Source organism: Antrostomus carolinensis, unplaced genomic scaffold, assembly GCF_000700745.2.
Source record: "Antrostomus carolinensis isolate BGI_N321 unplaced genomic scaffold, ASM70074v2 scaffold20993, whole genome shotgun sequence".
Taxonomy (NCBI): Eukaryota; Metazoa; Chordata; class Aves; order Caprimulgiformes; family Caprimulgidae; genus Antrostomus; species Antrostomus carolinensis.
The window spans coordinates 34,053-47,636 of NW_010306106.1; the positions used below are offsets into that span (position 1 = coordinate 34,053).

General features: G+C 37.4%; 1 protein-coding gene across 1 annotated transcript in view; it reads left to right on the top strand.

The window, feature by feature from the left end:
- The window catches only part of CFTR (CF transmembrane conductance regulator), a gene marked incomplete at its 5' end in the record, with an annotated part of 76,343 nt that overhangs the window by 24,164 nt on the left and 38,595 nt on the right, over window positions 1-13,584 (top strand). The window contains 4 exons of the mRNA XM_010165015.2: window positions 8,053-8,147; window positions 10,798-10,884; window positions 11,730-12,468; window positions 13,582-13,584. The exon at window positions 13,582-13,584 is cut by the window's right edge and continues 120 nt beyond it. Of these exons, the coding sequence (XP_010163317.2) occupies window positions 8,053-8,147; window positions 10,798-10,884; window positions 11,730-12,468; window positions 13,582-13,584 (924 nt within the window). The remainder of the gene's footprint in view (window positions 1-8,052; window positions 8,148-10,797; window positions 10,885-11,729; window positions 12,469-13,581) is intronic.

The window sequence follows — 13,584 nt, forward strand, 5'->3', positions numbered from 1 at the left end:
AAGGAAAAACAGTTGTGTGTTAGAGGCTCAGTGAAGGAATTTTGTCAGCTCTAAGTCCACTGCTTGTCAAAATTTCAGGATGAAACTGTATAGATATATAATACTGAAGAAGCATGAGAAGAGTTCTCAATAAAGAGTTCTGCATCTCTATGTGCATCAGTAAAAGCATGCTTAAGGTACTTTTTAAACATCTATTTTTACAGCTTATATGTGTATTAGGTAATGTATATGTGTAAGCAGGTAGTGTAGCCTGCTTTATATATGTAAAATGATTCAAAACTTTATTATAATTACATTTCTTGATTATGTTTTTCCTTTGAAGCTAAGTAGGGCATCAGAGTGGGTAAATTAATGTTTAACAATGTGGTTCTAATTACTGGAATTTAGAAATGGACAGGGGTTAAGAGAAGAAGAGTGCAAAGTGATAGAACAACAGAAAGACTGCTTTGGAGTTGCGATGAAGGGACTGTAATTAAGAGCTACCTTAGCATTCTTGATATCCTATAAAAACAAGCTTACTGGCAAAAGTTATTTCTGAAAGCCCAGCACAAATTAAATATGGCTGCAGTGAGATATAAGTGATGTATGGAAATCGCACTTATTTTTGTGTGACGCTGAACTCAAGAGAATACCAATACATTTAAATTACATTATACCATCTGTCAAACATCACAGTAAATAAAGTTTTATAAAAAGGTATAGGAGAAGGGCTGCTTGCTCCTTCCCCACTGCCTTCTTCCTCTTTTTTCCTTTCCTTGAGAAACAGCAAATATTTTAACAAGCAAGCAGGTGAGTACCTAATTTAACACGTCTTCTAAAATGAAAGTCCCAGTTTGCAAATATGGAAGTGAAGACTTTCAGCTTCTAGATCAAACCATTCTGGCACAGATCAGTAGTCCTTACCATTTGTCCTTTATTCAGAAGCTTTTTAAAAATACCTTGTTTGAATGGGTTTAATTTTGAGTGTGTAGGTATTATCACAAATCCGTTACCTTTAAGATCTTATATTGGGATGCTATGATAGAAAGAAGACAAGATGTAATCAGTGTGGATTCTGAACTCATTTCCTAAAGACAATTCCCATAGGCAAGCTTAAGAGTACTTGTAAAGTAAGATAAGATGAATTGGTGCTGCCTCAGCTTATGCTACCTTTTTTTTTTTGACAAGGTGTTTTACACTTTTCATCAAGTACTTTTCGTCACATTCATGATAAAAATCAATTAGCAAGAATTAGCAACTTGAACTTTTGCCTAGCATGTGAAATTGGGGACCAAATATGAACAAACTTAACACTGAGAAACTATCTTAGGACCAAGAATAATAATAAAGAAATTATGAACAAACTTAACACTGAGAAACTATCTTGCATAGTTCATTTAATTTATTCTCATTGCTCAATAGCAAAAGCCACTGGCAGAAGTGAGCTGGATGAGTTTCTGTGTCTATGGAAACTTGCTTCTAAATTTAAAGTAATTCCATAAGTGTAACTTCCCTGGAGATTGAAGGGTTGTATTAGTGTCATGGGAGGGATAACATGAATATATATGGGCATTTGTAAGACTGGCCAATTGGGTTTGCAAAATCCTTATTACCAATGTAATGAAAAATGAGGAAGGAATGTGGCTTGATTTTCAGAATTTTAGGTTGAAAAATCAGTATTAAAAGCCGACTATACACAGGGTGTGGGATTTTTGTTTGGTTTTAGCACTTGCTAAGTTAAAAATTTAAAACCTTTGGACAGATGAAACAGGAATCTTTGTGTTTAAATGCTATTAACATTGGACAAAATAATCCTGAGGGAATGTGTTCCTCCAGTTAAAACTACAGAAGCAGGCCCATTATAGTTATTCTTTGTTAAAAAATAAACAAGCATTGTATCTCATTTGAAGGGGTACAGTAATTCATTAGTTTTGAAACCATACTTCCATGACTTCTGTTTTTATCTTTTCGCAAGGTAAGATGGATATTTTTCCACCTAGTTAGTTCATTTGATCCTTCAGTAGTTATCTAAGAGGCCATAAATGCATAATGGCAAACTACCTTTCAGAGATTGCCACTCTTAAAGTAAACACATGTTCTGATTTGAGAGCCACCAGCTGTTCTTGAGTGTAATGTTTAACATGGCGTGCAAATAGAGGAAGTATTTCCATCCGAAATCATATCATATAGTAGTACTAAAGAAATTTGCGGCCAGATCCTGTGGGTTTTTTTGAGCTGTTTTTAGAGTGCAGGAGATTCATTTTTATATAAGAACTTAGATTACAGACAGAATAACTAGAGCAGGAGACAGTCAATATGCCAAGCACTGGTTTGTGTTCCTACGTGTCTGATGTCTCCTTGCAAAGGATGGCACCCATCCTTGGGTGATGAGTTCACTGCAGTGTCAAGGATTCCCTGAAACGGAAACACATATCCTTGCATCCCACTGTACTGCTCCAGCCCTTTTTATCAGTGCTGGGTTTGGGTTTGTTTGGTTTTTTGTTGGTTGGTTGGTTGGTTTGGGTTTTTTTTTTTAGCTGATAACTAAATTGGTAGGAGTTGAGAGGTTATTATGTCAGTGAGTTAAATACTTTGTGCCCTGTCTTTATGTCTGTCTTTGACAAGGGATACTGTCAGATTACAAAGTGTGTGGAAGAGAGGAACAATAAGGATTCAAGGCTGGAACTGAGTGTGTTGTAGTAGGTGATTCTCTACAAGAGGATATTAAGACGTAACTTGGTTACTTAATCAGGTACATATCTACAGTGTAAACTACGTGAAAGCAAGTTACTTTGCCTGTCTTCATAGCTGGGGAGAACAACAGGCATGTCAAGGCGAAGTTCATCTCATCCTAATGTAAACAGCTAAAATAACATAGATGCTTCTTTCAGGCTGAAAGTCCATGTGATATATCGATTTTCCCACTACAACTACTGTTTCTCAGACACATGGGCCCAGAAGCTGGCTGCCTTTATACTTTTTCTGCCTTGCATTGGTATGATCCACTGGCACAAGCAGACTCCTCTAGCTGAAATTCTTGTCTGTGGCCCAAAATCGTGGGCAGGTCAGTTGTGAAGCTGCTGACACAGTGAATTCCCTGGGGGAACTGGAAGTAAACAGGCTAGCACAGTTTCTTTATAGTGGGGCAGCATCTCAATTAGAGAAAAAAATAGTCTCAAACTCCCAAATACGCTGACTTCAAGAAGGTTGTCAGCAATCAAGTAAATATGTTTAACAGAGCCCCTCTGCAGTGTTCTGTGTTGATATCATTTAGTTAGAAACCTGTTTCATTCAAGACAGCTCTCCCCACCCCTTTCCCTGTCTTAGGTACAGGGCTCTGGATTGATTACTTTGGACATTGTCCTATCTTCTTTGTAACTTCTGGAATCATATTTAATTCCCTTACCCTGGGCTTAACCTACCCACATGCAGCATACTGACTACTTCATGTTTCAAAAATCTGTTCCATGGGAATGTTTCATCATAAAGAAAGCAAGTTTTGCCAGCATTCGTGTGAGTTTTGAGTGAGCCTGACACTGCTTAAGGTCATAAACTCTTGTGAAAACAAAGCTTATGCTTTTGGATCATGAATCCTTCATAAATGGTTCAGCTGAAATCTAACAAAAGCTTCAGCTTCAGGAGTCATAGGCAGAGAAAGGAGAGTTACCTGAATAAAACTAAATTTTCAAAAAGTAATTTCTGGTTTGAAATACTTTAAAGAGTTTTTTTTAAAGAGCAATAGTTTTCTGGCTTCTGGCCCAGGAAACTGGGTATGTTCAAGCTGGTTACCCAAAAGTGAAGATATAAAAAATTACTGAAAATTCTTCCTCTTTTAAAAATTAACAGAAATGTTCACCAAAAGGTATGAGTCTGAAACACAAGACTTGATTTCAAAACTTTAAAACTTCAAATTTTGCAGTTTAATTCATATCTGTCTTACTTTCAAGATTATTTATTTTCTGAAAATCAGGACAAATTGAAATTTATGCTTTCTGCAAAATGACATTTCAAATTAATAATCTAAAGATTTTTTAGTAATGATTGAATTCAAATATGGAGGTTTGTTTCAGTTCCATTTCTGCCTCATTGGTATATTAGAATTGAATATGATTGCTTGGAAGTACAGAAATAATCATGTTAGTGAGAATGCAAGTAACAGTAAATTTTCCTCTTATAACTTAACAGAAAATTTATCAAATAGGGTGAAACATTATTGCAGCTTCTGCTTGAAACCCTTGGTGCTGCTTCTGCTTAACTTGTACTTAGCTTTACTTGGCATTTAATACAATAAATGCTTCAGTATTTTTCTTCTAATTTATTGCAAATAGTCCACACTACAGAAAGGGAATTGCCAAGTGTATTCAGAGGCAGCTTCTGTAAAACACAGTGAGAAAGAAGGTGGTGAAATAAGGGATACTTTGGTAGGTGAGAAGGAGGTAGCAATGTGAATGGGGGAGATTTTCTGGAAACTGTGAAAATAAACATGGGGAATGTTAATGGCAACAAAGAAAAGGAAGGGGATAGAGGTGGTAAAGAAACTGGGACTGCAGAAAAAATGGAAGTGAAATAGAGGAAAGAGTTAGTGAAGACAAAATGGGAAGAGTCAAGACTGCTGCTCTGTTCTATCAGTTTCACAAGAGTTTTATCTTGTTGGAGGGGAGGCAGAAGAGGGAAGATCAAAAGCCACATCATTAAGGGCATATTTAACTAAGATAGAGGAGCCCATGATTAAAATACATATGTTCTATCATTAGAACTTCTAGAGTAATTTGAGTAGCCTTGGAGAAATAAAGCAACTTTTTGCTGAAAGGCATGGTTCTTAGAAACTATTTTCTGTCGTGCTTTATTATCTTATTCATTGCTAATGATTTATCAAATGATTTTGATAACAAAGAATCTCTACAGAGAAGACTTGGAGCGTGAAGTCCATTCTGAGGTTTCCTTTTTTTACAATGAGACCATATTTTCTATTCACCCTTCCAGGGTGATATTACCTTAAACTATCTCAGCTATATTCTTCCATACCAAACCCAAAGGTATTATGAAGGTCATCCCTTTGCTGCTGAGATAGATGAATATGACATTTACACTGTTAAAAATGCAAACAGTTATTAAAAGGGATGCCTTCTCCTTAGGTGTGCAACTTGAGATTTGTTGGCTCCTGGGATTAGAAGCATCCATGAGACTAATTCATGTCTGTGGTAATTGTGGAGGGTTTCTTCTCTGAATAGTTACTGATAGGTTTCTCAATTTAAGCATTTAGAAATAGATATGTTAAAGAAAATTCAGTGTCTACTTCATTAATATGCTGGGTTTTGTTCCGTTCAGCATCATTAGATTAGGTTTGTCCCTGGCTTGATTTCACTTCCTCCATAAAATGACAGCAAGGATGTATTTGGACCAGCCCTATGTACTTTTTTACAATAGGTAATGCATGTTCCAACAAATAGCATTGTGTGTCTATTGGACTTCATCACTCTGTTTACGCCTTTGAAAGAAATTACTAAGCATTTTTTAATTATTATAATTACAGCCTGAAAAGTTCTTTGTCTGTTCCATGCCATATATTATCCTGAGGTGAAGGGTAGAAAAGAGCAGAAGGGGAACTCATTAGAAGTCTGATTAAAATTCCATGTTGACACACCTGCAAATAAATACATCTGACGAAATCCCACCACCATTTAAAACAATGGGAGCCCTGTAATTAATTTCAGTAGAGCTAGGATTTTATCCTGTTTGCAGGGGAAGACTCACTGGACCCAGTTCTTCACCTGGGCATTTTTAGAAGAAGAAGTCAGGAAATAGGCAGGAGAACTGCTAGAAATGAGAAATAATTTAAATCAGCTATGATATCTAGATACTTCACCACACAAATCCCAATGTTCAGGTGAAGAAATTGGCTAAATATCAAAGTTACAGACAAATAATATGACTTCCACATGCTTAGTGAAACCACAAGTGATCTGAGCAGGTAATCTCAAATAAATGCCAGAAAAGCTTTTATGCTGGAATTTCGCATGTTCTCTCTGAATACTTTATGACTTATAGGAAGATGATTTGGTCATGTTCAGAAAATCTTCCTTTAAACAGGTTGCTAGCAGTGTCACATACCCCTTTCTGCAAATACCTGATCTGTTGCATTAGTACCAAGGATTTGCTTGTGTGGCTTTCCTTTTACAAGAGGGAAATAACTAGTTAACCTGAGAAGAATTTCAAAATCACCTGCAATAGCTTTTCCATACCTAAGAGCATCTTGATTTTAAGGTCAGAATCCTCTAAGTCAGGAAGTAAATGCTATTATCAAATTAAAGAGTTGGGAGAATCTCCCATTTCCTGACAGACCAGGCAGTCAACGTCTAATCCTTGAGTGGCTGGACCTTTCATCTGTCACTGATCCAGGGCTGAACAGCATTGTTCACTCCTTTCCTGAGGTCAGGCCAATTTACAGGGGAGGAAGAAGGAAACATTTCTATGGAAGGATTTCTATTTATTTATTTATTTGTGTATTTTGCAAAACCTCAGAGATTTGGAATGCAAAAAGGCTGCCCAACAGAGAGTGATTAGCCATCAAAATCACAGCAGGGGTGATCAAAATTGGATTATATCTGACTTTGTATGAAATGTGAACTACTAGAGAGCAGCTCAGCTTGGAATCCCAGGTTGTGTCGCCCTGGAAGTGCTCCACAGATCTTCCAGTCTTCTTCCCAGAAGCCGCAGGATTTCTGTGAGTGCTGCAGAGTGCATGCAGACAGTTGAGTTTCCCTCAGCTGCCTGGGGAAAGAGAGACCCCAAAACAGGCTGCCTCTTCCAGGGTGCTGCCTGAAGCCTGCTCCTGGAAGCTCACTTTCTGAGGGATTTTGTCTGCCACTTTTTTTCCCCTAGAAGTTGCACTAAAAGGAAAATCTTTGTAATGCATGAGAACACTGGTGCTGATTTTGTCTGGTATCAGATTCTTCAGTTAGCTTCTTTGGCTTCAGGGGATCCCTGCCTTGGGAGTGGGAGCACGTGCGCTGGCAGCGAGAGCGGCTCTTGGGTGCTGCTGAGGGGGAGCGCGGGCACTGGGAGCTTCTGGGATGCTCAGGGCTTGCAGCTCGGTGCATGGCAAACTGCCCCGGAGTCGTATCCGCTGGAAAGCTAGGCTCCCTGGGGCAGAGGGAGGCCATCCAGCCTGTGTTTCTGCTAAAAGTCCCTGAAACTACCACCACCACAGTGATAGTGGTGTCACTGTAGTGGCTTAAGGACATAGGCCAGGTCAGGCTTGAAGGCAGAATTAATATTTTTTGTTAGAGCAACTGTAAAAGGAGAAAAACTAGACATCAGGCACACAAGCCGTTCTCTGTGTCTCCACTCCCATGAATTATTGTGATTTGCATGGATCCTCATTTTCGGTACTAAATACTCTCAAGCAAATTTCTGGCCACTTCTACCAGTGGGGCACAAGGATGTCCTTTTCTCCTTTCTCTGTCTCGCATGAGAGTGAAATTGTATTTTCCATTTTTATCACTGACTAAAGAATAATTTTTAGCATAATCATGAGTTGTAAGTAACTTACAGCCCAAGCAGTGGAACTTGGCTTCCAGACTTTTTGCAAACCTTGAGGATTCCTGACATTCCCAGCTAGGAATTTTGTGCAAGCCTTTTTTAATGAACCTGCCTGAAGTATAAATGTGGTTTTGAAGTGGTCATATCCAGAGTTTGCTTCTTGATCTCCCAGTCTTCAGTGGCAAGTGCATTTATCATTGTTATTTGACAGAAATGGTTAATGTACTGGATTGATATTGTATGAGGGTAGGTTCCTTGCTTTTATGGAAACCTAGCAATTAAGACAATTATTTGTTCTTGAGATCTTGCAACTTGTGATTGCTCTTGGGGATAGAATATATTTTCTTTTATCATAATTTCTGATTACATAAACAAATTAAAGAAATAAACCTCTGTGGGATTTTTTTTTTATAAATTCTGTCTGACCTGTGTGTACACTGTTGTACACTATGTTTCCATCCACTCTGTAGCTTGAATTTCTTGGTTATCACAAATACATGTCTGATTCTTAAAAAAAAAAATTGTTAACAGGACATTTCCAAGTTCCCAGAAAAAGATTATACAGTGCTGGGCGAAGGCGGAATCATTCTGAGCGGAGGCCAGCGAGCACGAATCTCACTAGCAAGGTGAGTATTTTGCTCTCTAAGTAATGTTACCATTATATAAGTATAAGGAAAGTATATTGACTAAGTACTTAAATACATGTGGACCAAGTCCCACTAAATAAATATCCTCCAGATATCAGGAACTTCATTTTACTCTCCGAAATCTGAGTTTTGCTATGCAATTTTGTTTGCGATGCACCTGCGTATTTATTTATTGAATTTTAGAAGTTTGATGTCAGATGGATGCTATAGCTTAGCTGAAGATGAATCATTCCCTCTCTGATGCAAGATGTCATTTGGAGATTCAGACCTTCAAGTGTAGCTTTCTAAGTACTAAAGAAACCTGTACAAAGATACAAATAAGAAATATTCCAGCATCTTTCCCTGCTATGATACTTCTACAAAGCATTTGTATATTTATTAACAACATACTCCCTGACTGTTGTTATCAAAAAAATGCCATGTTTCAAAACTAATAGTTTTGATCTTTTTCTGTTGTAAAAAGAAAAAGTGGAAAGCAATGGCTAGCCAGTACCTATGAATAATGGTCTGGCCTTGTCTGTTTGATCCTCCAACATTAGGAAGTAATTTTGGAGGTCTACAGAACAATAACATAGGTGTTTGTCTTATAAACTAGCTCTGTGTTTCAGCAGAATCACTTAGCTGTCATCAGAAATCCAGTAATGATAGTTCTGATGTGTAAGTGGCCCAATTTATTTCTGTGCCGAGTGCAAATTGTGCTGGTTCCCGTGTTAGAAATGCTGGGTAGAAGTAAAATCACATTATGGTGATCCGCACTGGCATCGCATGAAAGATGTGTGTGTCTGTGTAAGGCTAAAAGATGGGTTCATTAAAATAGAGAGGTTCTCAGTGTGGATCTTTCTAGTGGATTTGTGAGAGGGAAGAGGAATATGGATGGTTCCATTTTATGAGGTAAGGTAAGTTAAGAGAGGAGGGGAGGAGCAGGTGAAGCTTTCAGAGCAAAAATTCCCAACCAACAAAACCCACTCAGATTTTAACTTAAAATTAAATGTTTATGTAAAGTATTTTCCAGATTCTATGAATAATCATGTCTGTCACTTTTCAGGTGGTCACAGCTAATTTACTGGAGGGTCACAGAACTGATAGAATGTATTTATTGTCAGCTACATAATTATTATTTTTAAAACAATTACATGTCCCAAAGACAGTGGCTGTATCTGTTTTACATTTTGTTTGGGCTCCAGTCTAAGCTAAGTGTGCAGCAAGGTGTGCAGGTCTTGAGGTGTGGGTTGCAGATGAAGTTCTGAGAAAGCTCGAGGAGAAAATTTAGGGTTACAGCCCCATGTTGTACCCATCTACAGTGGCAATAAGCCGGACATTATTTGCTCGAACTGGCTGCGTGCCTGTGTCTGGTGTACTCTGTGCAAAGTCATGTGCAATGAGAATTGCTGCTGGAAGTGCCATCACCCACACGTCATGAGAAGCAGATGGAGATTGCCTGAGTCCATCTTTCTTACAGAGCGCTGTCGGTGCCTGCAGCTACAATCAGGGGAAAGAAAGAACCAAGAGAAAAAAACAGTGCATGGCCTGGGTTTGAGCTGGCTCACTGGCATGGTACCCTGAAGCTGATCATGTATAGCTACTAAGTCCAACATATAAATTATAGCAATAAATTGAGTGCTACCGTTATTCCAGGAAAAAACCTGCAAACTTTTTGCTGATGAAAGTGCCAAGAACACTATGAACTGTTTGTTGTTGTGCAGCCACTACATCATAACATATGGTCAGTGAAATCCACCATGACAGAGGATTTTCCAATAAAGTTGCTTGGTTTATTAATATAATTTACTATTATTGAGGGCTTTTTGACCTGGTGGTTAAATATTTTCATGTTGTTTAACATAGTGATTTCAAAACTCATGTTTAAATTACTTTAAAAAGTAACAAAATACAATTGTCCAAATTTTCTTTACTAATTATACCCTGATTTATATCACATCATGATTTTCATACAGAGAAATTTTGAAATTCTGTTGAAATCTACTTAAAGAACCCCCTTCTAAATCACAGTTAAAGGTCTCAGTGAGCCATGCCCAGGCACATACAGCTTAAGGTCCTAATGGTACAAAGAGTTTTTCACATCCTGAACTCAAAATATTGTAAAAACCCATTTTAGATAATGTTTGCAAGACCATGGCTTGCTAATACACTCGTCTTTGCTCACTGATTATTTCAAAATACTTTTGAAACTAAGTGCTGAGACCTAAATCCTTTCAGGCGTATATTTACGTATATGTAATATTTCCTCAAGCACCAGTAGATGTTACAGTTGGTACTAAATTGCCATTTAAATGGTCATTGTATACCCAGAGGGACTGTCAGATTCAGGCATTAGAGATCTTTAAGAGTAACCTGTGTAAAAGGCATCTGCACACCTTCCTTTGATTGCTCAGAAATCAATGAAAACCTGAGTTAGTTTGTAATGTGGTCTGCAGCAAGGAAAGGGTTTATTGAAAGGTATCTTATAAGCACATTTGACATTTAACTCCAGCTCCATACTGATGCTGTAGAAAAGCCTATCAGTTACAAGTTTTTGAGACAGAACTGTAAAGGCATTCTTTTAAAATTATATTTATGTAAGTTTCTAACACTCGTGAAAGTTAAATTAATTTCCATTTTCTCTGTTCAGAGCAGTATACAAAGATGCTGATTTGTATCTCCTGGATTCTCCTTTTGGACATTTAGACATTTTTACAGAAAAAGAAATATTTGAAAGGTACTGTATGTTTTGATTGGCTGTATTTAAGAATCCCACTGAGCAGCACAAAGTAAAACCAGGAACAGAAATTAAATAACAGTAAAAAATTTCAGAAGTGATAAAAATGATTCCTTTTGGGGATGTTTATTTTTAGGAATTCTCATGAATATTTTGTGTTAGCAGTAGGACAACATACTGTGCTGGGAACAAGCCTGAGCCAGGTGTGAGCATTACTGTTCCCTCTTCCATCGTGACGCATTGAGCCCGCTATAATCTATTACTCCCAGAATGCACAGCTTTATATCTGGTGTGTCTGTGTACCAGAAAAGCTTTCATTTTTAACTCTCACCTGCTTTGTAAGTATAAATTTTTACCAAATAAGCTGTATTTTGTATTGTTTTTCTAATCACTGAAAGACTGGTCACCTGAAAGTGCCCACTGACCAAGAGATTGGCAGCAGGGTGGCCAGAGACTCAGACTTCTGACTTGTCCTCGTGCCGTAGCTCAAAACAGTAAGGGCACACAGTGCCCTCCATGAGCTTTTCAGTCACCATAAATTTGGAGTTTTGAAACTGAACTAATACTTTTAAGTTTGGTAGCAAAAGATCTAAGTAACCCTAAGATGCTTTTTGGATAACCTGAAAATGATTAAATTTTCCCTCTTTTTTTGGTTCCTGTGATAAAGTACTCACCCTTCACACATCTCAGTCTTACCACCTCCTTTGTAGCTTGGAGGAGCACCCAGTACTGCTAATGCTGAGAGGGGGGCAGGTAAAAACAAATAGATTGAAAGTGAAAGGGATAAAAGCAACATTTAATCATGAAGAAAAAAATATAATTTTTAACACTTTTATCTTTTATAGCTGTGTGTGCAAGCTGATGGCAAATAAAACTAGGATCTTGGTTACTTCAAAACTGGAACATTTAAAGATTGCTGACAAAATATTAATTTTACATGAGGGGAGCTGCTATTTCTATGGAACATTTTCAGAACTTCAGGGTCAACGGCCAGACTTCAGCTCAGAGCTGATGGGATTTGATTCTTTTGATCAGTTCAGTGCAGAGAGAAGAAATTCAATTCTAACTGAGACTCTCCGGCGATTTTCCATTGAAGGAGAAGGCATGGGATCACGAAATGAAATAAAGAAGCAATCTTTTAAACAAACATCAGATTTTAATGACAAGAGGAAAAGCTCCATAATTATTAACCCCCTTAATGCAAATAGGAAGTTCTCAGTAGTGCAGAAGAATGGGATGCAGGTCGGGGTAGAAGATGGCCACAATGACCCACCAGAAAGGAGACTCTCGCTGATTCCTGACTTGGAACAGGGAGATGTAGGTCTGCTTCGGAGTAACATGCTCAGCACTGACCATATGCTGCAGAGTCGGAGGAGGCAATCTGTGTTAAACCTGATGACGGGCACCTCTTCTGTGAGCTATGGACCAAACGTTTCCAAAAAGGGGAGTACAACATTTCGGAAAATGTCTATGGTGCCTCAGACCAACCTGGCTTCTGAGATAGATATCTACACCAGGCGCTTGTCTCGAGACAGTGTCTTGGACATAACTGATGAAATCAATGAAGAGGATTTGAAGGTGTGTGTTATTTTACATTCATCTTGTTTTTTGATATGGTGATAATTCAGTGCAATGTATTCCTTATATATTTTTCTACCTGACCATGTAATTCCCAATGCAGTAGCTCTCTGCACTGGGAATATCTTTTTGGAATATCTGTCAATTTTTTTTTTTTTTTAAACTCAAATATCAACTTGAAATCCTGAAAAAAAAAAGTTTTCCACTTTAAAATAGTTTTTTAATTATATCTGTAGAGCATTTCAATATTGAATTTTAATCTCCTGCACTTTAATATACCTTTAAGACTACTTATGCTAAAATGAAGTTTGAAACCATAACATGGAAAAAACATTGTTTTAAAACATTTAAGTAAAATTGACATTTGAAACATGAAAAAAATAAAATACATTTGATGTACTAGCAGAGTTTCTAAAAATGGAATATGATCAGATTTGACAAATTTTTCAGACTGCTTAGCTCTTCTGTCCTAATACAGATGATGAACAGGGAAATAAGCTTAAGCTGGATTTTAGTCTGTTTTTATGGATGTGTTGGAAATTATGCAATTAAGGTTGCGTTTTATACTAAGGGCCAGACCAAAATTCCTTTTTTCTAATGAGTGTTGATGGTTATGATGAACTTTCAAAATTGACAGTTGATTTTCACAGGATACGAAAAATTTCTGAAGTAGTTTCCTAGGTGGAAAAAAATCTACAAGACATATTTAAAGTCAATTTTTGCTGAAGCACTGCCCATTTTTTTCTATTGCTTTATTGATCTCAGCAGAAAAAAAAAAAAACCCACAGAGTATTTACAAATTTACTCTAATACCGCATAAATATTGTACATTGAAAGACAATAGCTATTGATTAACCATTTCTGGGCTTCTAGTAGTGCTGGACAAACCCTGGTTGTTTCTTTCAGCGTTGTCTGAAAATTTCAAATTATTTCTAAACTGTGTTGTTATATCATAGATGACTCAAGCAGGCAATGCCTTCTTCTCCAGCCATTATCAGCCAATTTGAGTGCTGCAGTTCGGTTATTTGGAGTTAGCAGGAAGAATGATAGCACTCATGTCAGAAATTAGTGTATATGGATATTATCATTCTGACTATGGTTTTATCAATTCTTTGGCAGGAA